This window comes from Pleurodeles waltl, chromosome 7 (genome assembly GCF_031143425.1).
Source record: "Pleurodeles waltl isolate 20211129_DDA chromosome 7, aPleWal1.hap1.20221129, whole genome shotgun sequence".
NCBI classification, from domain to species: domain Eukaryota; kingdom Metazoa; phylum Chordata; class Amphibia; order Caudata; family Salamandridae; genus Pleurodeles; species Pleurodeles waltl.
This window is the reverse complement of record NC_090446.1, coordinates 1,479,282,999-1,479,310,556: the sequence shown is the minus strand read 5'-3', so window position 1 is coordinate 1,479,310,556 and position 27,558 is coordinate 1,479,282,999. Positions and strand designations below refer to the sequence as shown.

Genomic DNA, 27,558 nt, shown 5'->3' with positions numbered 1-27,558 from the left:
CACCCTAGTCTTGACCCAATGGTCCGCCTTCTTTCCCAATTCTTGGGGAGAAATTGGTCCTAGGTCTACCAGATGCTGATGCAGTTTATCATTGAAACAATTACTTAATAGGTGTTCTTTCACAAATAAATTGTACAGCCCATCATAATTACTTACACCACTGCCTTGAATTCAACCATCTAGTGTTTTTACTGAGTAGTCTACAAAGTCAACCCAGGTCTGGCTCGAGGATTTTTGAGACCCCCTGAATCTAATCCTATACTCCTCAGTGGAGAATCCAAAGCCCTCAATCAGGGTACCCTTCATGAGGTCATAAGATTCTGCATCATTTCCAGAGAGTGTGAGGAGTCTATCCCTACACTTTCCTGTGAACATTTCCCAAAGGAGAGCACCCCAGTGAGATCTGTTCACTTTTCTGGTTACACAAGCCCTCTCAAAAGCTGTGAACCATTTGGTGATGTCATCACCATCTTCATATTTAGTTACAATCCCTTTGGGGATTTTCAACATGTCAGGAGAATCTCTGACCCTATTTATGTTGCTGCCACCATTGATGGGTCCTAGGCCCATCTCTTTTCTTTCCCTTTCTATGGCTAGGATCTGTCTTTCCAAAGCCAATCTTTTGGCCATCCTGGCTAACTGGATGTCCTCTTCACTGGAGTTATCCTCAGTGATTTCAGAGGTGTTGGTCTCTCCTGTGAGGGAACCAACATCTCTGACTACTACTTTTGGAGTCAGGGCTTGAGAAGCCCTGTCCTCCCTAGATAGGACTGGTAGGGGGGAATCTTCCTCCAGTTCACTATCATCTTCATCTGTGTTGCCATCCACAGAGGGGTTGGCTTTCTCATACTCTGCCAACAGCTCCTGGAGCTGTAGTTTGGTAGGTCTGGAGCCCATTGCTATTTTCTTTAGTTTACAGAGTGACCTTAGCTCTCTCATCTGGAGATGGAGGTAAGGTGTGGTGTCGAGTTCCACCACATTCACATCTGTGCTAGACATTATGCTTCTAAAAGTTGGAATACTTTTTAAGAATCTAAGACTAGTTCTAGGTTCTAATTCAAACTTTTACAAACTTTTAAACTCTAAAAGAAATGCTAACAGGGACTAACACAAGGCCCTAGCAGGACTTTAAAGAATTTAGAAAAATTTCAAATTGCAAAAATCAATTTCTAATGACAATTTTTGGAATTTGTCGTGTGATCAGGTATTGGCTGAGTAGTCCAGCAAATGCAAAGTCTTGTATCCCACCGCTGCCACCAATGTAGGAAGTTGGCTCTGTATGTGCTATTTCAAAGTAAGGAATAGCATGCACAGAGTCCAAGGGTTCCCCTTAGAGGTAAAATAGTGGTAAAAAGAGATAATACTAATGCTCTATTTTGTGGTAGTGTGGTCGAGCAGTAGGCTTATCCAAGGAGTAGTGTTAAGCATTTGTTGTACATACACATAGACAATAAATGAGGTACACACACTCAGAGACAAATCCAGCCAATAGGTTTTGTTATAGAAAAATATCTTTTCTTAGTTTATTTTAAGAACCACAGGTTCAAATTTTACATGTAATATCTCATTTGAAAGGTATTGCAGGTAAGTACTCTAGGAACTTTGAATCATTACTTTAGCATGTATACTTTTTACATAAAACACAATAAGCTGTTTTAAAAGTGGACACAGTGCAATTTTCACAGTTCCTGGGGGAGGTAAGATATTGTTAGTTTTAACAGGTAAGTAAGTCACTTACAGGTTTCAGTTTTTGGTCCAAGGTAGCCCACCATTGGGGGTTCAGAGCAACCCCAAAGTTATCACACCAGCAGCTCAGGGCCGGTCAGGTGCAAAGGTCAAAGAGGTGCCCAAAACACATAGGCTTCAATGGAGAGAAGGGGGTGCCCCGGTTCCAGTCTGCCAGCAGGTAAGTACCCGCGTCTTCGGAGGGCAGACCAGGGGGGTTTTGTAGGGCACCGGGGGGACACAAGTTAGCACAGAAAGTACACCCTCAGCAGCGCGGGGGCGGCCGGGTGCAGTGTGGGAACAAGCGTCGGGTTTCCTTCAGTTTTCAATGGGAGACCAAGAGGTCTCTTCAGCGATGCAGGCAGGCAAGGGGGGGCTCCTCGGGGTAGCCACCACCTGGGCAAGGGAGAGGGCCTCCTGGGGGTCACTCCTGCACAGAAGTTCCGTTCCTTTAGGCGCTGGGGGCTGCGGGTGCAGGGTCTTTTCCAGCCGTCGGGAAATGGAGTAAAGATAGTCGCGGTCAGGGAGAGCCTGGGGATTCCCTCTGCAGGCGTCGCTGTGGGGGTTCAGGGGGGACAACTTTGGTTACTCACAGTCGTAGAGTCGCCGGAGGGTCCTCCCTGAGCTGTTTGTTCTCCACCAGTCGAGTCGGGGTCGCCAGGTGCAGTGTTGCAAGTCTCACGCTTCTTGCGGGGAGTTGCAGGGGTCTTTAAATCTGCTCCTTGTAACAAAGTTGAAGTTCTTTTGGAGCAGTGCCGCTGTCCTCTGGAGTTTCTTGTCTTCTTCGAAGCGGGGCAGTCCTCAGAGGATTCAGAGGTCGCTGGTCCCTTGGAAAGCGTCGCTGGAGCAGGGTTCTTTGGAAGGCAGGAGACAGGCCGGTGAGTCTGGGGCCAAGGCAGTTGGTGTCTTCTGGTCTTCCTCTGCAGGGGTTTTCAGCTTTGCAGTCCTTCTTCTTGTAGTTGCAGGAATCTAAATCTTTAGGTTCAGGGAAGCCCTTAAATACTAAATTTAAGGGCGTGTTTAGGTCTGGGGGGTTAGTAGCCAATGGCTACTAGCCCTGAGGGTGAGTACACCCTCTTTGTGTCTCCTCCCAAGGGGAGGGGGTCACATCCCTAATCCTATTGGGGGAATCCTCCATCTGCAAGATGGAGGATTTCTAAAAGTTAGAGTCACTTCAGCTCAGGACACCTTAGGGGCTGTCCTGACTGGTCAGTGACTCCTCCTTGTTGTTTTCTTTGTTTCCTCCGGCCTTGCCGCCAAAAGTGGGGGCCGTGGCCGGAGGGGGCGGGCAACTCCACTAGCTGGAGTGTCCTGCTGGGCTGTGACAAAGGGGTGAGCCTTTGAGGCTCACCGCCAGGTGTTACAGCTCCTGCCTGGGGGAGGTGTTAGCATCTCCACCCAGTGCAGGCTTTGTTACTGGCCTCAGAGTGACAAAGGCACTCTCCCCATGGGGCCAGCAACATGTCTCTAGTGTGGCAGGCTGCTGGAACCAGTCAGCCTACACAGATAGTTGGTTAAGTTTCAGGGGGCACCTCTAAGGTGCCCTCTGGGGTGTATTTTACAATAAAATGTACACTGGCATCAGTGTGCATTTATTGTGCTGAGAAGTTTGATACCAAACTTCCCAGTTTTCAGTGTAGCCATTATGGTGCTGTGGAGTTCGTGTTTGACAGACTCCCAGACCATATACTCTTATGGCTACCCTGCACTTACAATGTCTAAGGTTTTGTTTAGACACTGTAGGGGCACAGTGCTCATGCACTGGTGCCCTCACCTATGGTATAGTGCACCCTGCCTTAGGGCTGGAAGGCCTGCTAGAGGGGTGTCTTACCTATACTGCATAGGCAGTGAGAGGCTGGCATGGCACCCTTAGGGGAGTGCCATGTCGACTTACTCATTTTGTTCTCACTAGCACACACAAGCTGTAAGCAGTGTGTCTGTGCTGAGTGAGGGGTCTCTAGGGTGGCATAAGACATGCTGCAGCCCTTAGAGACCTTCCCTGGCATCAGGGCCCTTGGTACCAGGGGTACCAGTTACAAGGGACTTACCTGGGTGCCAGGGTGTGCCAATTGTGTATACAAAAGTACAGGTTTAGGGAAAGAACACTGGTGCTGGGGCCTGGTTAGCAGGCCTCAGCACACTTTCAATTCAAAACATAGCATCAGCAAAGGCAAAAAGTCAGGGGGTAACCATGCCAAGGAGGCATTTCCTTACACAACCCCCCCCCCCAAACGAAAGAGGATGAGACTAACCTTTCCCAAGAGAGTCTTCATTTTCTAAGTGGAAGAACCTGGAAAGGCCATCTGCATTGGCATGGGCAGTCCCAGGTCTGTGTTCCACTATAAAATCCATTCCCTGTAGGGAGATGGACCACCTCAACAGTTTTGGATTTTCACCTTTCATTTGCATCAGCCATCTGAGAGGTCTGTGGTCAGTTTGAACTACAAAGTGAGTACCAAAGAGGTATGGTCTCAGCTTCTTCAGGGACCAAACCACAGCAAAGGCCTCCCTCTCAATGGCACTCCAACGCTGCTCCCTGGGGAGTAACCTCCTGCTAATGAAAGCAACAGGCTGGTCAAGGCCATCATCATTTGTTTGGGACAAAACTGCCCCTATCCCATGTTCAGAGGCATCTGTTTGCACAATGAATTGCTTGGAGTAATCTGGAGCTTTTAGAACTGGGGCTGTGCACATAGCTTGTTTCAGGGTGTCAAAGGCCTGTTGGCACTCTATGGTCCAGTTTACTTTCTTGGGCATTTTCTTGGAGGTGAGTTCTGTGAGGGCTGTCACAATGGATCCATATCCCTTCACAAACCTCCTATAGTACCCAGTCAAGCCAAGGAATGCCCTGACTTGAGTCTGGGTTTTTGGAGCTACCCAGTCCAGAATAGTCTGGATCTTGGGTTGGAGTGGCTGAACTTGGCCTCCACCTACAAGGTGTCCCAAGTAAACCACAGTTCCCTGCCCTATCTGGCATTTGGATGCCTTGATAGAGAGGCCTGCAGATTGCAGAGCCTTCAAAACCTTCTTCAGGTGGACCAGGTGATCCTGCCAGGTGGAGCTGAAGACAGCAATATCATCAAGATAAGCTGCACTAAAGGATTCCAACCCAGCAAGGACTTGATTCACCAACCTTTGGAAGGTGGCAGGGGCATTCTTTAAACCAAAGGGCATAACAGTGAACAGATAATGCCCATCAGGTGTGGAGAATGCTGTCTTTTCTTTTGCTCCAGGGGCCATTTTGATTTGCCAGTACCCTGCTGTTAGGTCAAAGGTACTTAAGAATTTGGCAGCCCCTAATTTGTCTATTAGCTCATCAGCTCTAGGTATGGGATGGGCATCTGTCTTGGTGACAGAATTGAGACCTCTGTAGTCCACACAAAACCTCATCTCTCTCTTTCCATCTCTGGTGTGAGGTTTGGGGACTAAGACCACTGGGCTAGCCCAGGGGCTGTCAGAGTGCTCAATTACTCCCAACTCCAGCATCTTGTGGACTTCCACCTTGATGCTTTCCTTAACTTGATCAGACTGTCGAAATATTTTGTTTTTGACAGGCATGCTGTCTCCTGTGTCCACATCATGGGTACACAGGTGTGTCTGACCAGGGGTTAAGGAGAAGAGCTCAGCAAACTGTTGCAGGACCTTCCTACAATCAGATTGCTGTTGGCCAGAGAGGGTGTCTGAATAGATCACTCCATCCACTGAGCCATCCTTAGGGTTTGATGAGAGGAGATCAGGGAGAGGTTCACTCTCAGCTTCCTGGTCCTCATCTGTTACCATCAACAGATTTACATCATCCCTATCATGGAAGAGTTTTAGGCGGTTTACATGGATCACCCTCTTGGGGCTCCTGCTGGTGCCTAGGTCCACCAGGTAGGTGACCTGACTCTTCTTTTCCAAGATTGGGTAAGGGCCACTCCATCTGTCCTGAAGTGCCCTGGGAGCCACAGGCTCCAAAACCCAAACTTTCTGCCCTGGTTGGAATTCAACCATTGCAGCCTTTTGGTCATACCAAGACTTCTGGAGCTTTTGGCTGGCCTCAAGGTTTTTGCTTGCCTTTTCCATGTACTCTGCCATTCTTGAGCGAAGGCCAAGTACATAGTCCACTATGTCTTGTTTAGGCTCATGAAGAGGTCTCTCCCAGCCTTCTTTAACAAGAGCAAGTGGTCCCCTTACAGGGTGGCCAAACAGAAGTTCAAAGGGTGAGAACCCTACTCCCTTCTGAGGCACCTCTCTGTAAGCGAAAAGCAGACATGGCAAGAGGACATCCCATCTCCTTTTGAGTTTTTCTGGGAGCCCCATGATCATGCCCTTTAATGTCTTGTTGAATCTTTCAACAAGGCCATTAGTTTGTGGATGATATGGTGTAGTGAATTTATAAGTCACTCCACACTCATTCCACATGTGTTTTAGGTAAGCTGACATGAAGTTGGTACCTCTGTCAGAAACCACCTCCTTAGGGAAACCCACTCTGGTAAAGATACCAATGAGGGCATTGGCTACTGCAGGGGCAGTAGTCGACCTAAGGGGAATAGCTTCAGGATACCTAGTAGCATGATCCACTACTACTAGGATGTACATATTTCCTGAGGCTGTGGGAGGTTCTAGTGGACCAACTATGTCCACACCCACTCTTTCAAAGGGGACCCCCACCACTGGAAGTGGAATGAGGGGGCCTTTGGATGCCCACCTGTCTTACCACTGGCTTGACAGGTGGGGCAGGAGAGGCAAAACTCCTTAACCTTCTGGGACATATTGGGCCAGTAGAAGTGGTTGACTAACCTCTCCCACGTCTTGGTTTGTCCCAAATGCCCAGCAAGGGGAATATCATGGGCTAAGGTCAGAATAAACTCTCTGAAACTCTGAGGCACTACCACTCTTCTAGTGGCACCAGGTTTGGGATCTCTTGCCTCAGTGTACAGGAGTCCATCTTCCCAATAGACCCTATGTGTTCAATTTTTCTTGCCTTTGGACTCTTCAGCAGCTTGCTGCCTAAGGCCTTCAAGAGAGGGACAGGTTTCTTGTCCCTTACACAACTCTTCCCTTGAGGGTCCCCCTGGGCCCAAGAGCTCAACCTGATAAGGTTCCAGCTCCATAGGCTCAGTTCCCTCAGAGGGCAGAATTTCTTCCTGAGAAGAGAGGTTCTCTTTTTGGTGTTGTGTTGCAGTTGGTTTTCCAGCTGACTTTCCTTTTCTCTTGGTAGGCTGGGCCATTCTTCCAGACTCCAGCTCTACTTTTTCACCCTGTGCCTTGCACTGTGCCCTAGTCTTGACACACACCAGTTCAGGGATACCCAGCATGGCTGCATGGGTTTTCACTTCTACCTCAGCCCATGCTGAGGACTCCAGGTCATTTCCAAGCAAACAATCTACTGGGATATTCGAGGAGACCACCACCTGTTTCAGGCCATTGACCCCTCCCCACTCTAAAGTTACCATTGCCATGGGATGCACTTTAGTTTGATTGTCAGCATTGGTGACTGTATAATTTTTTCCAGTCAGGTATTGGCCAGGGGAAACCAGTTTCTCTGTCACCATAGTGACACTGGCACCTGTATCCCTCAGGCCCTCTACACTTGTCCCATTAATTAAGAGCTGCTGCCTGTATTTTTGCATGTTAGGGGGCCAGGCAGCCAGTGTGGCTAAATCCACCCCACCCTCAGAGACTAATGTAGCTTCAGTGTGACACCTGATTTGCTCTGGGCACACTGTTGATCCCACTTGGAGACTAGCCATTCCAGTGTTACCTGGAGTGGAGTTGGAAGTGGTACTTTTCTTGGGACAGGCCTTGTCTCCAGCTTGGTGTCCAGACTGACTACAGCTACGACACCAGGCCTTCTTGGGATCAAAGTTTTTACCCTTGTACCCAGGATTGTTTTGTGAAGAGGCTCTGGGCCCACCCTCCTGTGCAGGTTTTTGGGGGCCTGTAGAAGACTCTTTACTATTTTTGTTTTTGGCTGTCTCACCACCCTTCCCCTGGGGAGGTTTTGTGACCCCTTTCTTTTGGTCACCCCCTGTGGAAGTTTTGGACACCCTAGTCTTGACCCAATGGTCCGCCTTCTTTCCCAATTCTTGGGGAGAAATTGGTCCTAGGTCTACCAGATGCTGATGCAGTTTATCATTGAAACAATTACTTAATAGGTGTTCTTTCACAAATAAATTGTACAGCCCATCATAATTACTTACACCACTGCCTTGAATCCAACCATCTAGTGTTTTTACTGAGTAGTCTACAAAGTCAACCCAGGTCTGGCTCGAGGATTTTTGAGCCCCCCTGAATCTAATCCTATACTCCTCAGTGGAGAATCCAAAGCCCTCAATCAGGGTACCCTTCATGAGGTCATAAGATTCTGCATCATTTCCAGAGAGTGTGAGGAGTCTATCCCTACACTTTCCTGTGAACATTTCCCAAAGGAGAGCACCCCAGTGAGATCTGTTCACTTTTCTGGTTACACAAGCCCTCTCAAAAGCTGTGAACCATTTGGTGATGTCATCACCATCTTCATATTTAGTTACAATCCCTTTGGGGATTTTCAACATGTCAGGAGAATCTCTGACCCTATTTATGTTGCTGCCACCATTGATGGGTCCTAGGCCCATCTCTTTTCTTTCCCTTTCTATGGCTAGGATCTGTCTTTCCAAAGCCAATCTTTTGGCCATCCTGGCTAACTGGATGTCCTCTTCACTGGAGTTATCCTCAGTGATTTCAGAGGTGTTGGTCTCTCCTGTGAGGGAACCAACATCTCTGACTACTACTTTTGGAGTCAGGGCTTGAGAAGCCCTGTCCTCCCTAGATAGGACTGGTAGGGGGGAATCTTCCTCCAGTTCACTATCATCTTCATCTGTGTTGCCATCCACAGAGGGGTTGGCTTTCTCATACTCTGCCAACAGCTCCTGGAGCTGTAGTTTGGTAGGTCTGGAGCCCATTGCTATTTTCTTTAGTTTACAGAGTGACCTTAGCTCTCTCATCTGGAGATGGAGGTAAGGTGTGGTGTCGAGTTCCACCACATTCACATCTGTGCTAGACATTATGCTTCTAAAAGTTGGAATACTTTTTAAGAATCTAAGACTAGTTCTAGGTTCTAATTCAAACTTTTACAAACTTTTAAACTCTAAAAGAAATGCTAACAGGGACTAACACAAGGCCCTAGCAGGACTTTAAAGAATTTAGAAAAATTTCAAATTGCAAAAATCAATTTCTAATGACAATTTTTGGAATTTGTCGTGTGATCAGGTATTGGCTGAGTAGTCCAGCAAATGCAAAGTCTTGTATCCCACCGCTGCCACCAATGTAGGAAGTTGGCTCTGTATGTGCTATTTCAAAGTAAGGAATAGCATGCACAGAGTCCAAGGGTTCCCCTTAGAGGTAAAATAGTGGTAAAAAGAGATAATACTAATGCTCTATTTTGTGGTAGTGTGGTCGAGCAGTAGGCTTATCCAAGGAGTAGTGTTAAGCATTTGTTGTACATACACATAGACAATAAATGAGGTACACACACTCAGAGACAAATCCAGCCAATAGGTTTTGTTATAGAAAAATATCTTTTCTTAGTTTATTTTAAGAACCACAGGTTCAAATTTTACATGTAATATCTCATTTGAAAGGTATTGCAGGTAAGTACTCTAGGAACTTTGAATCATTACTTTAGCATGTATACTTTTTACATAAAACACAATAAGCTGTTTTAAAAGTGGACACAGTGCAATTTTCACAGTTCCTGGGGGAGGTAAGATATTGTTAGTTTTAACAGGTAAGTAAGTCACTTACAGGTTTCAGTTTTTGGTCCAAGGTAGCCCACCGTTGGGGGTTCAGAGCAACCCCAAAGTTATCACACCAGCAGCTCAGGGCCGGTCAGGTGCAAAGGTCAAAGAGGTGCCCAAAACACATAGGCTTCAATGGAGAGAAGGGGGTGCCCCGGTTCCAGTCTGCCAGCAGGTAAGTACCCGCGTCTTCGGAGGGCAAACCAGGGGGGTTTTGTAGGGCACCGGGGGGGACACAAGTTAGCACAGAAAGTACACCCTCAGCAGCGCGGGGGCGGCCGGGTGCAGTGTGGGAACAAGCGTCGGGTTTCCTTCAGTTTTCAATGGGAGACCAAGAGGTCTCTTCAGCGATGCAGGCAGGCAAGGGGGGGGCTCCTCGAGGGTAGCCACCACCTGGGCAAGGGAGAGGGCCTCCTGGGGGTCACTCCTGCACAGAAGTTCCGTTCCTTTAGGCGCAGGGGGCTGCGGGTGCAGGGTCTTTTCCAGCCGTCGGGAAATGGAGTTAAGACAGTCGCGGTCAGGGAGAGCCTGGGGATTCCCTCTGCAGGCGTCGCTGTGGGGGCTCAGGGGGGACAACTTTGGTTACTCACAGTCGTAGAGTCGCCGGAGGGTCCTCCCTGAGCTGTTTGTTCTCCACCAGTCGAGTCGGGGTCGCCGGGTGCAGTGTTGCAAGTCTCACGCTTCTTGCGGGGAGTTGCAGGGGTCTTTAAATCTGCTCCTTGTAACAAAGTTGCAGATCTTTTGGAGCAGTGCCGCTGTCCTCAGGAGTTTCTTGTCTTCTTCGAAGCGGGGCAGTCCTCAGAGGATTCAGAGGTCGCTGGTCCCTTGGAAAGCGTCGCTGGAGCAGGGTTCTTTGGAAGGCAGGAGACAGGCTGGTGAGTCTGGGGCCAAGGCAGTTGGTGTCTTCTGGTCTTCCTCTGCAGGGGTTTTCAGCTTTGCAGTCCTTCTTCTTGTAGTTGCAGGAATCTAAATCTTTAGGTTCAGGGAAGCCCTTAAATACTAAATTTAAGGGCGTGTTTAGGTCTGGGGGGTTAGTAGCCAATGGCTACTAGCCCTGAGGGTGAGTACACCCTCTTTGTGCCTCCTCCCAAGGGGAGGGGGTCACATCCCTAATCCTATTGGGGAAATCCTCCATCTGCAAGATGGAGGATTTCTAAAAGTTAGAGTCACTTCAGCTCAGGACACCTTAGGGGCTGTCCTGACTGGTCAGTGACTCCTCCTTGTTGTTTTCTTTGTTTCCTCCGGCCTTGCCGCCAAAAGTGGGGGCCGTGGCCGGAGGGGGCGGGCAACTCCACTAGCTGGAGTGTCCTGCTGGGCTGTGACAAAGGGGTGAGCCTTTGAGGCTCACCGCCAGGTGTTACAGCTCCTGCCTGGGGGAGGTGTTAGCATCTCCACCCAGTGCAGGCTTTGTTACTGGCCTCAGAGTGACAAAGGCACTCTCCCCATGGGGCCAGCAACATGTCTCTAGTGTGGCAGGCTGCTGGAACCAGTCAGCCTACACAGATAGTTGGTTAAGTTTCAGGGGGCACCTCTAAGGTGCCCTCTGGGGAGTATTTTACAATAAAATGTACACTGGCATCAGTGTGCATTTATTGTGCTGAGAAGTTTGATACCAAACTTCCCAGTTTTCAGTGTAGCCATTATGGTGCTGTGGAGTTCGTGTTTGACAGACTCCCAGACCATATACTCTTATGGCTACCCTGCACTTACAACGTCTAAGGTTTTGTTTAGACACTGTAGGGGCACAGTGCTCATGCACTGGTGCCCTCACCTATGGTATAGTGCACCCTGCCTTAGGGCTGGAAGGCCTGCTAGATGGGTGTCTTACCTATACTGCATAGGCAGTGAGAGGCTGGCATGGCACCCTTAGGGGAGTGCCATGTCGACTTACTCATTTTGTTCTCACTAGCACACACAAGCTGGTAAGCAGTGTGTCTGTGCTGAGTGAGGGGTCTCTAGGGTGGCATAAGACATGCTGCAGCCCTTAGAGACCTTCCCTGGCATCAGGGCCCTTGGTACCAGGGGTACCAGTTACAAGGGACTTACCTGGGTGCCAGGGTGTGCCAATTGTGTATACAAAAGTACAGGTTTAGGGAAAGAACACTGGTGCTGGGGCCTGGTTAGCAGGCCTCAGCACACTTTCAATTCAAAACATAGCATCAGCAAAGGCAAAAAGTCAGGGGGTAACCATGCCAAGGAGGCATTTCCTTACATAGTGTGTCCAAGGGACAAAAGCATGAGGGAGGGCAGGGTCTAGTATTAACTATTTGAGGAAAGACAACAGAGGCTTGTTACAGGACATTCAACACATATAAAATGTATCTAGGAATGAAAGGTATATAAGTCCCACTCCCATGTATATGCATCAACGCCATGAACAAGCAGAACAACTGCCATGCAGAACAGAATGAACACTACTAAAACCAATCAAAGCAATGAGTAGGTGAGTAGTACAACCGGGGGCATGATACTGTTAAAGTATAACATATTTACACATATTCATACAAACAAGTTATATATGATATGGTTCCAATTAGCGTCCCTGTAGTAAATCACCCTCTCCCATTCTCTGTTTATTCTCCAATTCTAGCTTAAGGGTTGAATTTTAATGGTGAGTGGCTCTATAACCTGGTTAAGTCCAGTTCTTACAGATCCTCAGCGGGACAGACCCCTCAGTTGCTGAGACTTTGGATGATGTCTCAGTGGTTTCTAGGGTGCTGCAGTGGACATCATCATGAAGGGAAGTGGTGCACCAAATCAGGAAGCAGTGTCTATATTAGAGTCGTCAAGGGATTCCAGAAATTATCCTACTTTGTCAGGGTCGAAAATGTCTTTGGTCTTTCCTTCCACGCTTACGGTCCTATGCACAAGATTCAGGAGACCATACTTGAGGTCCTAGCGCCAAAGTCGAGGAAACAGTACCAGAAATTTCTTGTGCCTGATATTGGTGGGAGAGGAATAGTCGGCTGAGAAAGATCTCAGCTGCCCCACAAACAGCAGGGGTTCTTTTGAGTGTCATGTTGGCTTCAGGAGGGACTGAGCATGTTGTTGATGAAATGCATGTGTTATTATTGGATGAGAAGAGTGTAAGGTGGTAGCAATGTGTGCATGGACATGTTGTGCCCTCTGGAACTCCAGAGGCTGATTGAGGTCAAGTAGCTCAGGCAGTTTATCATGCAGCAATAATAATATATCTCCTTTCTCAACTTCCTCTGGGCTACAAAAAAATCCAGAAGTTAAAGCGACATGCCCTATCTTCCAGGTCGGTGATCTTGTGCCAAAAGAATTCAATGTCGTTGCCCCAATCCAGCAAGACCTCACATTGGGACTCGACTCAACCCACCCTCTGGTCCACTTTATCCAATCAAGTCTGGAAAGTATCTAGACCTCTGCCATGAGATCTCAGATCTTGCTATCAATAGTGTAATCTGCTTCAAGACAGCATCCGTAGCAGGGTTTGTTTCTGAGTGGATTTGGAGCTATCCACAAAGTTGCTGGATCGCAGGTTTATGCAACACCATGATAGGCATCCTTTGTGAGGCGGTCCTAGAGTATTCCTGCCAGTCCCCGCCCTAATATACCAAACGAATTCTGAAGGTGTTGAAAAAGATGCACACAGGTAACAAGTCAGGCAACAGTAGACCCAGATAGTCACTTCACCCAACAAACAGCCATGCATCCAACACAGGAGATGAGCCCAAATGAGGGTGGGTGAAGGAAGACTGCCCGACTCCTGCATTCACAGTGCAGCGGGTAGCAAAAGTATATAAACAGTAATCCTGGGTCAGCACAAATCTGATATCTCTGCAATGGGCGATTCATGTGTAGCACTTCCCTGTAACGCGAGTCATAACAGCACTGGAGAGGCCTACAGAGAGACAGTCATTTCTATCCTTCACCCGGGCCACTGTAGGCCACACAAATTGTCAGTTCAAACGCTGCGCAGCAGCTACATAGAAGGTATGGCTGGCTGATAAAAATTAGAGCTGGTGATGCTCTATGAATATGAGGACCTGGTGGCCAGGGCTCTTTCATGTCCTCTAGGAAAGGACAATGTTATATAGGTCAGCAGTCTAGCAGCCCCGGACAGAAGTGAGATGCCAGGAACTTCCTGGGGAGGAGACAGGAAGCACTGGTTTTCCCTCTCACTACATTGAGGGAAGCAGAGAGAAGAGGGAGTGTGGAGAGTATCTCCACATTAGTAGGCCATATTAGAATCAGGCAATTCAGGATAACTCATTGAAGCCTACTGAAATAGCAATACTAAGGCCAAACACCAAGCGAGGTTGGCTTCTACAGGGAATACACGTAGCTGGAGGGCAGCAAAGTCAGAACAGCTCTACAAGGAAAGTGTGAAGCTGCCAGAAAGAATACAGCACTCACCTTTTGGTGAGCTCTCCCAGAATCGAAAGAAAAGCAACACCAGTGGGATAAGCAACAAAGCGAGATGTGCTAAGAATTGACACACCGCTGAAACACAAAAAAGACACATAGCACACAAGATCCCTACCTAAGAGGGCTGACAAACAATACATAACAAAGTGTACACTTGACAAACACCACAGTGAGCTGTCTTCTGGCATCATCATACTAGCACATTCCACAATCATGCCGGTGGGAAAAGGAATAGACAAAAACGAATCCCTGTATTGAAGTGCCACCCCTAATGACACAGACCGGCACCCAGAGTTTGCGTCCTAAATGGAATCAGTGGAAATATGTGGATCAAGAATGCCTCCTATTCAACTCAACATGCCAGGAACCAAGTGAAAGCTTAACAAATGTCATTACAAGGTTACAAAGTCTGGTACAATACTGTGATTTCAAAACATTTACAAATGAAGATGCAATTCGACTCAGAGTAATTGAGGGATGTTCCACACCAGACACAAAGCACAAGATCCTCCAAAAGCAGCGCTCACTAAAGCAAATCATCAGGAAGGCCAAAGCAAGATAATTACACCTCAATGCAAGAAGGGAGGGCAAGAGAAATTATATGTTTCTGATGTCTGTGAATAAAGCCCAAGAAACAGAAAGAGAGGGAAAGAGCGAGGGCAAAGACAGACCAGAGACAAGATATCACAATAGCCGACGTGGCACAAAATACTCAGATTCAACAACACACTCGGCAGAGGAGGATGGCAAACGAAAGACCTGGACAATCCAGGATCGAGACAGCCAAATTGAAACAACTTCAAAGAGGGATTCATCAAACTTCCTAGATTGTTCCAAAGAAGCATAAACAGTCGGACAGATTGCACAAATGGGATAGACGACAGTGTGCCCAACAAGCGAGAAGAAGAAACAAACTACAGAAGATTGGGCAATTCACACAGACTCCAGAAACCAGTATAGAAACACACTTGAGACACCCACATTAATGAGAAAACTGAGAGGCGACAGTTAACATCACATGAGAGGAGCAGAGACAAAATGCACAAACAAAGAGGCGAAACACTCAGCTACCAAATGACTCCCCTGGTGCAAGAGCACATGAGACACTTCAAGAGGTGAACCCACAGGAACATATCAAAAAGATTTCCGTCTCAATGAGAAGTTCATCACAGTCCATCAGCTCAAAAGACTCACCAGTCAGACCACACATATAACAATTTCCTCAAAGGAAACCACCAGAAGACATGTCTGACTCAGAAAGCGTGTCAGCACAATCACTCAGGTCAAAGGAATCATGTGTCACATCAAGATCAAGAAAACACCCATGCTGTCAATCACTCAAATGCACAGTGGATTCAGAGAACTTTCTACCTGTTCAGAGCAATTCATCACATGCCGATGACTCAGAACAATCACCTACCCTGCAACGCAACCTGTCAGGTCAGTTATATTCACATCAAGACACAAACTTTACACCTTCACCTGTGATGGGGGCGGCCTGGCTGACTCAAGGAACATGCGGAATAAGAACAAACGTATGGGAAATTACCCAGAAATGTTGGGTAAATGTTGTCTCATCCCTCCGTAAGAAAGGCAGAAACCTGTTAGCTGTGGCATGTCATTCTCAAGGGAAGGGGTATAAGAAAAGAACATGCAGATGCCCAGATGGCCAAAGACTTCAACATTGCCACAGGTGATTGTGTGATTGAGGCAAACAAGTAAACAGGTACAATAGAAGACCCCTGCTTTCATCAAGCCGTTGAAAGGGAAAAACACTCACCTCACCAACAAACACAATTTGCACCAGAAACCACTCTCAATATCCACCGATTGAAGAAACCAATCAAGGAGCACAAAGGATGCTCACCTCACCAATGAACACACCCAACAACAGACATCATTCTCAACATCTGCAGAACCACTCTCAACATTTGCAGAGCGAGGAAACCAACTAGAGAGCCCAAACGAAGCACTGAAGAGGCTGACTGAATTTCTTTGTAAGTGGGTGGGGGGATCACTGTTATATAAATAGGTCAGCTGTCTAGCTGGCCTGGACAGACGTGAGATGCCAGGAACTTCCTGGGAGGAGACAGGAAGCACAGGTTTTCCCTCTCACAACATTTAGGGAAGCAGAGAGAATAGGACGTGTGGAGAATACCTCCACATCAGTAAGCCATGTATAAGAGCTGAGGAATTAATAAAGTTGAGTCTTATACCAGATGCTGTCTTTTATGCAGAGTGTTATGCTTGCCAGTGCTTTGCAGAGAATACAATCCAGAACAGGACAGGCACATGCCGGAGGAAGGATGGTCATAGGTATTCATCCTCCCAGTTGTAGAATGGCCTGGGAACAAGTAGAAGACAACCTGGGCCTTCAAGTGTCTGGAGCAGCCGTCGCACCTGCCAGATTCCGAGCTCCTGCAGTGAGAGTGGGGCAACTCATGTCTTTCATGCTGGGAGATCTAGGCACACAACTCTAGCAGGCCGCAGAGAAGAATTGCAGGCAGAATGGTTTCCAAAATTCCAGCTGCGATAGGGACTGTATTGCAGGTAGTGGCATCCATAAGCATTCTATTCCCCAAGGCTGCAGAGAGAAAGCCCTGAAAGGTAGACGGGCATCCAAGATGTTATGTGGACCGGGCTGCACAGGCTCAGTGCATCATAGAGTTTTTCTAATCTGGGGAGACGAGGAGCTTCATCGGCTAAGGGGTCTCCACCATCTCTGTCGCCAAGCATGGAGTCGGGCCTGTCCCATGCAGTCAAGGTGGGCTGAGAAGTACCAGCGCTGAGATGGAGCTGTACCAGGGAACAGCCACCTTGTGTGTCTCCAAGCTCCATTCTCTACATTCATTTTTTAATTTAAAGAAGGTTATTAACATATTTTATAATTAACTAATAATTATGGTTGCTTTATACTTTTTAACATTACAAATTACATTTATTTCTATTTTTCAAACGTTTTATGAAGTTAAAATAAGTTAATTTAATTTAACATTAGTATCTATGTTTTTTTTTTGTTTAAAAAGTAAGCCCATGCCTGCCTTATTTTTATATAGCAGGGTATTACAGTTGGCCATGTGTGGTGCTGGTTTACTGCTTTTTGTGTCCTTCTTGGCTGTAGTAAGTACAGAAGTGCAGTTTGTGGGTAGTAACGGGTGTTATCTTTTGTGGGTGAGAGCATGCTCCTTACTGAACCCCTCCTTAAACTTTCTTTAACTCCTCTTTATGCCTCCCAAACACCCTTCCTTTCGATTTCCGCTAACATCCAGCGTGTTCCCCTTTCTCTCCCATTTTTAATACTAAAACATATACCTACTTGTGCCATGATCTGTGCAGCTGGGGCAGAGATCTCTACAAATATACAATAGGAGACGCAGAGGTCTTTACCTTCTAATGTAGGTTAGTGAATAGTATATTGTAGTACGTTAGTAGTACGTTTGTTGTAGTACTAATGTACTACAAAATGCAGTTTGTGAATTGGTCCCATAATCTGTTAATTATTCATCCACAACCATATAGTTTATGACTCATCCAGTCTCATAGTACAGGAACAGGTTTTGAATCCACTCACCCAGTCAGCAATTCTAGAACTTAACCACTGGCATGCAGACACCAAGTCTACATTCACTCACCCACATTCCCAGTCACTCTGTGTGTATCTGACTCACCACAGGCATTCATTTTTATAGTCTATCTCAGACTCAGAGCAACACAGACTTCAAATGAATCACCCACAACCACAACGACAGTAACACAGTCATCACAGTCCTATCTTCCACAACCGACACGCAGATAGTTAAGTCACGCAAACTGTAACCAACTAAGACACATTCGTTGGTGTCTAAAATGGACTCCCACAGAGTCAAAAAGTCTGTAATCACTCAGTCTGTAGTCACTCAGCCCAAAACAGGTTCACTAACTCTGCCACAGACATGCAGTCTCAGAGTCACACAGTCACAGAGACTACAACCAACCCCTGTCACACAGGCTGCAACCTGTGGCACAGTCTATAGTCAACCCTACTACAGTCACACAGCCACAGTCTACAGCTCACTCAACAACAGTGCACAACTGACTCATCTATATTCATAGTCACTCTGTCTCACCAAAAGCAACAGTCTTCAACTGTCTCACCCACAATCACACACTCTACAACTGCCCCACCCACAATAACTCAGTCATACCTTGCACAACAGGTGCACAGATAGTTGTTAAATCACACATTCACAAAGACTGTAACGGCTAATCCAAGCTTAAGCAATCTAAAAAAGACTACCACAGAGACAAACAGCCACGTGGTTTGTTACAGACTCACCCAGAGTCACACAGTCACACAGTCACACAATCTAAAACAGACTCACCATAGTCACACACTGTCCATAACTGCCTCAACCACAGAGAGATGCAGTCACATGTTGACAGTCACACAGTCTGCAACCAAATCCTGTCACAGTATATAAACTGTGACACAGTCTACAATAACCTCCACTAAGGTCATGAAGCCGCACAATCTACAACCGATTCACCCACAGAATACAACCGACTCACCCGCAGTCATGCAATCACATTGTAAGACAATCTACAACTAACTTACCCAGAGTGATGCTGTAACGTTGTCATGCAGCCATCAACAGACTCACGCAACATCATCTAGGGGCAAATCTGCAACTGACTTACCTACAATTATGCAGTCACACAGTTACACATCCTACACACAACTCACAAATATGCAGGTATGCATTCTGCAATCACCCCCCACAGTCATACAGTCACATGGACCCAGAGCCTACAAACTAACATATCCAAAGTCTCATAGCCACACAGTTTACAAATGAGTCACCACATTCACTCTTGAGCAAGATACCATAAACACTGGACTCACCAACTTGGCAGACACATATTTAGGGTCTATGAAGTGTAATGAAATCTAGGCGTTGGAACCACAGGTCACTTTAGTCTCCACCTTTCAGGATGAGCATAGCATTTACCTGCAGAAATGCTGGAGACCACCGCCCCAATAGATCCAAAGCGTTTGGCCGCGTCATGGCTAGCAAAGGAGGCACAGGATGAACAGATGGAGATGAAGCTGGCTGACATAGTGAGAATCATAAAGGCTCTGGTGGCATCATTATACACTGGAAAAGAGAGAGAATGTTCAACTGTTACAGACAATGGGTTTAAGAGTCAGGATACAGTTGCAATTGCACAGTTCACTAAGTGTGCCAGTTTCTCACAGCAGGTCTACAGCTGTCTCTGCACCAGCTTTCTACTGCTCTCCTAAAAGGTTTGCACTATACAAGTACCAATATATACAAACATAAATGCAGGGTCAGGTATACATGTAGGTGAAGGGAAGAGATGATGAAACTGTAGAAGATGAAGGTAAAGGTAAGTTTAAAGTATCGTAGAGCGACCACCAACACATCACCGCTCTCAGCTACTTCCCAACCACCTCTCTCTGGAATTTTCAGATTATTTCACATTCTACACTCAAACGAAGTACATTCCAAGTAAACCCGCAAATCCACACAGAGCAAACCACGTGACAGAAACAGCAGGCGTTAGGTGGTGGTCGGTTGATAGGAGATCCCATCCTCCTTGCGAATAAGAAGCAAAGAGATGACCAAACTCCAAAAGATGACGGTAAAGGTAAGTTTAATTCAAGTATTGTAGAGCGACCACCAACAAATAATCACACCCAGTTCCGTCCCAACCACCTGTCTCTGTACTCTTCATATGATAGTATTCCAGATGCAACACTCAAATGAAATACATTCCAAGTAAACCACATAGCATATAAAGGAGGGCATTTCTTAATAGACCCTTATTAAGGTTGTTACGGCGGCAAAAGTTGGTCAGATATCAGACCTTCTAGACCTGTTAAATGTTTTTCAACATTCTGGTTACATTTTCCAGGTGGCTCTGTAGATAAGCACTCCTGTGTGACACATCCATTTTGTAACCAGTAACGCCTATTTCATTGAGTGCCCCGGGGCTTCAATGGGCGTGTGCACCTATTTTCTGTGCCTGAGAACTTGGAATTGCAGAAAGGACTGCAGATGCTTGCACAACCCTCTCTATAATATATATTCCACCAGTGCTACATGTCTACTGGCGCGATTTCAAGGGAACGGCACATGCACAGTTTCATGAACACTGGTGCAAAGTCAAAGGCCCTGTCAGTGGGCATACTGACTTGGTGATACAGAGTGGTGGCACAAGATCCATACTCCCCAGAGGGTGAAACTTGAAAGGGGGGAAAGGTGGTCTCCCCTTTCATTCTCATGCAGGTGACTGCTGTCACTTCCTACTAGGAAATCTCTGACCCACTTTGAAATGCAGACCACATTGCCATCTGCAAAGTGAACCATGAACCAGCTGCTCCTAACAACTGGTTTGTCTATGCTAATGTCCTACCCACAGAGCAGGCACAAGTTTATGGCTGCCATGGGGACAATTTATTAACCATAAAAGTGTGTACTGACACAGTTAAATGTGTGCCATGGTGCAGACCAGGCAGTGAATCCTATATATGTAATATGGCCCCCAGTACTTTTTATATCTGGCTTCATAGCACAGTTGTGACCAGACATTATGGGCCTCATTATGTGTCTGGCGGTCTACTAACCACCAGACTTGCGGTGGAGGACCGAGCGTCACATTATGAACGCAGTGGTCGTGCTGCGGTCGGACTGCCAGCACCGCCAGGATTAGTTGTCCCGGCGGTGTGTCGGTCGTGGTGGTCCTAATCCGTCAGGGCAGGTCTGCAAGCAGTGTTGCCCTGGGGATTATGACTTTGTTCTCTGCCAGCAGTTTTATAGCGGTAACACTGCCATGAAAAGGCTGGCGGAGGACAGGTGCACTGCATGGACAGTGCAGGGGCCCGTCTGGCCGGCACCCTCGCAATGTTCACTGTATGCTTTGCAGACAGTGAACATTGCAAGGGTACTGCTGCTCCCTACATCCTACAGCTTTGCCGCTGGCTCGATTACGAGCTGGCGACAATGCTGTAGGGTGTTTCCCGCTAGGCCGGTTGGGGGAAACTCTGGTTTCCACCCGCCGACCTACTGGGAAACTTGTAATGGGCCCAGTAGGGAGGTAGCCACTATGGCGGCAACCTCCCTGTTGGTAGTTCGGCAGAGAGATTAAACCGTCCACCAAACTCATAATCAGGCCCTATGCGATTAACTTTAAGAAACATACCAGGAGGGAGGCTTTGGCTCTGCCCACATGTTGGTAGCCTGCAGTATGTTTTGACTGGACAGAAGTGTGCTTTCACAAAAAAAGAGCTTACCCTCCACACCGCTGTGATTATTTTGTTTATTTATCCAGCTGCCTGAACCAGCAACATTATGTCTGATCTTGAACGTTCAGGGGCACACACATGATGTAGTAATGCTATTAAAGTGACTTAGACAAATCAATTATTTGCATTTTTCTGGCAGCAGCATAAATGAGAGTAGGGCAGTCATTAACTTTAGGCTTCAGTGTGCAATTTTGTCTTTGAGAGTGAGTCCAGGGCTACACAAACACCTACATGGATTTTTAGGTCTAGCTGGGACCATATGTGATCAGCAAAAAAAGAGGTTGATAAGCATTTGATGAAAGTATGTATTGATATTGGTTTATATGTTATGTGCTGACACTGAATACTTTGGAATGTGTAAGGAATGTGGAGTGTGGAATGTGTGGGAAATTCTGTGGGAGTTGGGGTATTGTGACGATGGAGAGCTGAGGAGGAAGCTGTGTACTGTGCTGTCGGACAATAAACTCTACATATTTTACCACTGTTGTGTGGATCTCTACATTATATTAAAGCCTACAATTATGTATTTTGTTACAGGGAATCTCACAAATTACCATATTAGGAAATGGCTTTGGTGTGACAACCCAAGGATACAGAAGGATTGCTCTGCGAGAATCCTTGTTAGGCTATTTTAGGAAAGAAGGTAATTTGCTTAGCCATCTATAATTTTGTATAGTTTTCTAATTTTATGACTGTGTGTCTAATGGTTATTTTAGGGGAAAGCTTACACTCAAAACTGTTCGCCTGATTTTGTTATGGTGACAACCGATAGGCCTGATTGGCGCACTGTCCGATGCCACAGAGGCCATCTGGTCTGGTTATTATGACAAAGTTAGTTGGTGTAGCTTATTAAATGTATAAAGTATATGTTAAAACCAGTAAGCCTTTAACAATCGGTTGAATACACATAGTGTTAAATATATAGGCTATGAACAGGTATTATTGTACATGTAATCTCGTAGTGGGTAAGGGTTTTGGTGTTGGCCACCCCTCTCAGACAAACCCTTGGGGCTTTCACTGTGATGATTCATGTTAAGCACTATTAAGATAAGTTGTTTATTGTTTTCCAAGCTGTATTCATCTACATATCTGTAATTTTATAACTGTATCCATGCCAGTTTATGTGCAATTGAGTAGGCTGGTGTTGGTTAAAGTGAAAGCCACTTTCAAAGGGTAAAGTTTTCATTGGTTCATTGGGAAGAGTCATGCAAGATTTAACAGGTTTGATCTGTTTATTATGAAACATTGTGACAAAGCCAGAAAGCCTAACCTACCTATTGTGAAAAGCATGTGTTAAAGACAATAGACTTTTAAGGATGGATTTCAATTACACTGTGCTAAAGCCTTTAAGCAGGTATTGGAATTTCACAGATTACTGTTGTAGGCAAGGGTTTTGGGGCCAGATGTATCATATTATCCAATAGTGATTACCTAATTGCAATTTTTTGCTAATCGCAATAAAGTAATTGCTATTGGAATATATGAAACTTCAGGAGTTTCATACTGCGATTCCCAAGGGCTTGCAAATGGACCTACCTCATCTATATTCATGAGGTAGCTCGCAATTTGCGAGCCACTGTGAATAGCTACAATCACAGGGATGGTGGCCTGCTGGGCTCAGCAAACCACCATGTCTGTGTTTGCTTTTGAATACAGCAATCTTTTTTTTTTTTTAAATGCAGCCCGTTTTCCTTAAAGGAAAATGGAATGTGTTTAAAAATGAAAAATGAAAAGTTTTCTTTTCATTTTTTAAGAGTAGGCAGTGGTCCCATGCATTCACAAAGGGGAAGGGGTGCCACAGGGACCCCTTCCCGATTGTTGTGCGACTGCATTCATGGTCACAAAACAATCATCCATACCTCTGCAATTCGGTATTAGGAAGGGACACCCTTGACACGCCCTTTCCTAATACCGAATCGGTATGTAGTCGCAAATCCAATTTGCGATTCGGTAAGAAGTTACTGAATCACAAATTAGACTTGTTACATACCAAAACACATTTTAGCGATCGCAAAAATGTTTGATACATCTGGCCCTTGGTGTTGGTGACCCACTTGAACAAACCCTGGGAAGAGACAATTTGTACTATGGAAATACATTACACTCTATTAGGAAGAGTCTTTATATTGTTTTGACAACTGTATGTTGGACATATTTGTAATGTTATTACAGTATGCCTGATGGTTGCCTAGTGGGAAGACTCGTGACCAGCACAGTTAGTCTGAGTTGGTTAAAGTGGCAAGGCAAAGAAAAAGGTCGTAGGCCTAATTGTTTATGATGAACAGTTACAATAAAGACAGTAAGACTGAAATATTGATTGTGAAAAGCATATGTTAAACGCAATAGGCATTTAAGGGTTACATGGGATATCAGAGATTACCATATTAGGTAAGGTTTTGGTACTGGTTATCACTATAGCGAACTAGGGCATAGAAGATTTGTACTGTCAGAATCCTTTTTATGCCCTCTTAGGAGAGACATTATTTTTATTTGCCACAGTAATTGTGTGTGCTATATAATTGTATGACTGTTTGCCTGATGGCTGCCTTGTGGGGAAGCTTATGCTCAGTATAGGAGGCCTCGCTTGGTTATGTGATAAGCCAATGATAACAGATACAGGGCTTAATTGGTTCACTTAGAAAACGTTTCTGTTGCAACAAGTTTGATCTGTTTATTATGAAAAGTCAAGATAAAGCATTAGGCCTGACACATGACATATTAATTGTGAAACGCACATGTTAAAAGCAATAGTATGCCTACAGATAGGTTTTTCGTGAGATGAAATGTCACAGATGACCTTCTTGGGGATAGAGTTTGGTGTTGGCTACTTCCTCTGACAAACTCTAGGGGTAGAAGATATGTTCTGTAATAATTCTTGATAAAATCTCTTCCTGCTGTCTGCCAGGATCCTCTAATTAAAAAAGTAATAAATGATACATACATACATATTTATAAATATATATCTGCATATATACACAGAGGGCCATTGGGTCAGGTCTGTTTGCCATTTGTCTGCCTAAGTGTCATTTTTGCCCTACGTCCAGCCAGGACAGAGAATTGCATGGGGTAATGGTTCAGTCTACATCAGTCATTGGCTCTCCTGTCCTGCGAATCACCGCATTTTCTAATCACATGTACATCTACCTGGAAATGAGTGCCCTTCAGTGTCATGGCTGACTGGCCAGTCCTTTAGGTTTTAATTTTCTTCTTTTATAGTTTCCTTTTGATTTATTTCCTCCTTCTCTTTTTAATTTAATGATACTATATGTTTACAGGCGGTGCTAACGGGTCGCTTGCTTGCCAATCAATTCACACAGTGTGTGGTATCCCACGTGGGTGCTTCCTCTAAACCAGGAGACCATTATGGAATGCTGTTGTCCATAGCCTATCATTGTTTTACTATTCCAAGATGACTAACACGTTGGTTCTAAATGTGGTGGGCATGCTTGAATTTTGAAAATAGAATATACAATTTACAATACCTTTAGAAGAAGGACACCCAGGACTATGTTGAGTTTTGTAATTTGCAACATGTGCTCTTCATGTTTGGACGGCAGCAGGTTTTCTTTTTTCTACTTATATTCTTTTAATTTGCCTTGCATATGTTGTTGCATTTGTGTGTGTATTTAATTGTGGTTGTGTCAGAGCGTGAAGGCAGCAGTGACTCAGTGGATAGATTAATGGATGTGTGGGTGTAAAGATGAGTGACCGTGAATGTATGATGACTTAACGAGTGCCAAAACCCACTTTTTTTTACACAAAATGCCAGCCAATCAGTCACAAAAAAGTTTATGTGCACCTTAATCTCTAAACAACATTAAAGCAATATTACTAATAATTACCCTTATGCATATATATATGTATAACTTAACTCCCCATTAATACCTTAAAAATCCATACTAAAAAACAGATAACAACTGCCTAACAGCAAGCAAGAATCTTCCTAAAGCACGTCACATCTAGATGTCTCATATCTATTAAAAGCACCACAGCTGGCCTTCCCTTCTCAAATACTGCATTTCAAACAAAGCATTGACACTTTAACCTATTTCTAGCAAACCTCCCCCAGGGCCTGTCTTGGGTCAAATCGCACCTTCCAAAACTAGGGTCAGTACATCTGTCAAATCTTCTTTACGCTGATGACTTGTTGCCACTTAGCCATACCAGGGTTGGCATGCAGCACCTTCTGATAGTAACCCAGGAATACTCTCTGGCCAACGGCCTGAAAAACAATAGCAAAACACTAAGATCATGATCCTGGCTGGACACAGTCATAAAGGGGCAGCCAATTGGTATCTTGTTGGGAACAACCTCAAGGAGACAAAGGTCTATAAATATCTTGGCCTCCTATTTGACAACAGAGGATCTTTCAAAACCCATAAGGAATAAGTCAAAAGAAAGGGGATTGCTCTTGTTGCTGGTCTTTCTGCTATTTTGAAGCACTTGAAAGGGCACTCGTTTAGCCCTGTTTTGGAAGTCGCCAGAGCTCAAGTTGCACCAACACTTGCATATGGTTCTGAGGCCCTCTGTGGGTGAGAAGCAACAACCCTGGACACAACTGTTACACACATATGTTGAGACATTTTCCAGCTCCTAGGATACTCATCACCAGCCCAGATCAGGCTAGAGTTTGGGCTAGTAAAACAGTCCCTGGCAAGGCAAGCAGCATTCATTCTCTTCTGTCAAAAGCGCAAACTTGCAGCGGCACACACACACTAAATTTCCATATAGGGGATGACATTATGACAAAGCCACGCCCATCAGCAAGGGTCTACCAGGAAGAAACAATAGCTCTGTTTGGAAAGGCCAACCAGTGGCATGCTGCTGCAAGACTGTAGGAAAGTACCATCTTGCCTGGCATGTTACCCCCATTTTTACTTGTATGTATGTTTGTTTTTGCCTGTGTCACTGGGATCTTGCTAGCCAGGACCCCAGTGCTCATAAAGTGTGCCCTGTATGTGTTCCCTGTGTGGTGCCTAACTGTATCACTGAGGCTCTGCTAACAAGAACCTCAGTGTTTATGCTCTCTCTGCTTTTAAATTTGTCACTGCAGGCTAGTGACAAATGTTACCAATTCTAATTGGCACACTGGAACACCCTTATAAGTCCCTAGTATATGGTACCTAGGTACCCAGGGTATTGGGGTTCCAGGAGATCCCTATGGGCTGCAGCATTTCTTTTGCCACCCATAGGGAGCTCAGACAATTCTTACCCAGGACTGCCACTGCAGCCTGAGTGAAATAACGTCCACGTTATTTAACAGCCATTTAACACTGCACTTAAGTAACTTATAAGTCACCTATATGTCTAACCCTCACTTGGTGAAGGTTAGGTGCAAAGTTACTTAGTGTGAGGGCACCATGACACTAGCCAAGGTGCCCCCACATTGTCCAGGGCAAATTACCCAGACTTTGTGACTGCGGGGACACCATTATCGCGTGAACTACATATAGGTCAATACCTATATGTAGCGCCACAATGGTAACTCTGAACATGGCAATGTAACATGTCTAGGATCATGGAATTGTCCCCCCAATACCATTCTGGTATTGGGGGGACAATTCCATGTATCTCCGGGGCTCCAGCATAGAGCCCGGGTACTGCCAAACTAGCGCTCTGGGGTTTTCGCTGCAGCTACCGCTGCTGCCAACCCTCAGACAGGTTTCTGCCCCCCCGGGGCCTGGGCAGCCCACTCCCCGGAAGGCAGAACAAATAATTTCCTCTGAGAGAGGGTGTTACTCCCTCTCCCTTTGGAAATAGGTGTGAAGGGCTGGGGAGGAGTAGCCTCCCCCGGCCTATGGAAATGCTTTGAAGGGCACAGATGGTGACCTCCTTGCATAAGCCAGTCTACACCGGTTCAGGGATCCCCCCAGCCCGGCTCTGGCACGAAACTGGACAAAGGAGCTCCTCCAGTGTGTCCCAGACCTATGCCATCTTGAATGCAGAGGTGTGAGGGCACAACGGAGACCTCTGAGTGGTCAGTGCCGGCAGGTGACGTCAGAGACCCCTCCTGATAGGTGCTTACCTCTCTCTGTAGCCAATCCTCCTCTGTGGGCTATTTAGGGTGTCTCCTGTGGGTTTCTCATCAGATAACGAATGCAAGAGCTCACCAGAGTTCTTCTGCACTTCCCTCTTCGACTTCTGCCAAGGAAGCCAAGAAGAAATCTCCTGTGGGTCGACGGAATCTTCCCCCTGCTAACGCAGGCACCAAACTTCTGCATCACTGGTCCTCTGGGTCCCCTCTCATCTCGACGAGCGTGGTCCCTGGAAAACAGGTCTGGATCCAAGTGACCCCCACAGTCCAGTGGTCCCTCTTCCCAAAGGTGGTGGAGGTAAGTCCTTGCCTCCCCACACCAGACAGTAATCCTGTGC

The 27,558-nt window shown here is 46.1% G+C and overlaps 1 protein-coding gene across 2 annotated transcripts in view; it reads right to left on the bottom strand.

Moving 5' to 3' along the window:
* The window catches only part of LOC138246544 (lens fiber membrane intrinsic protein-like), a 145,383-nt gene that overhangs the window by 22,553 nt on the left and 95,272 nt on the right, over positions 1–27,558 (bottom strand). For both annotated transcript variants that reach the window (XM_069201210.1, XM_069201209.1), the window contains one exon: positions 18,869–19,015. In XM_069201210.1, coding sequence (XP_069057311.1) covers positions 18,869–19,015 — 147 coding nt within the window. The remainder of the gene's footprint in view (positions 1–18,868; positions 19,016–27,558) is intronic.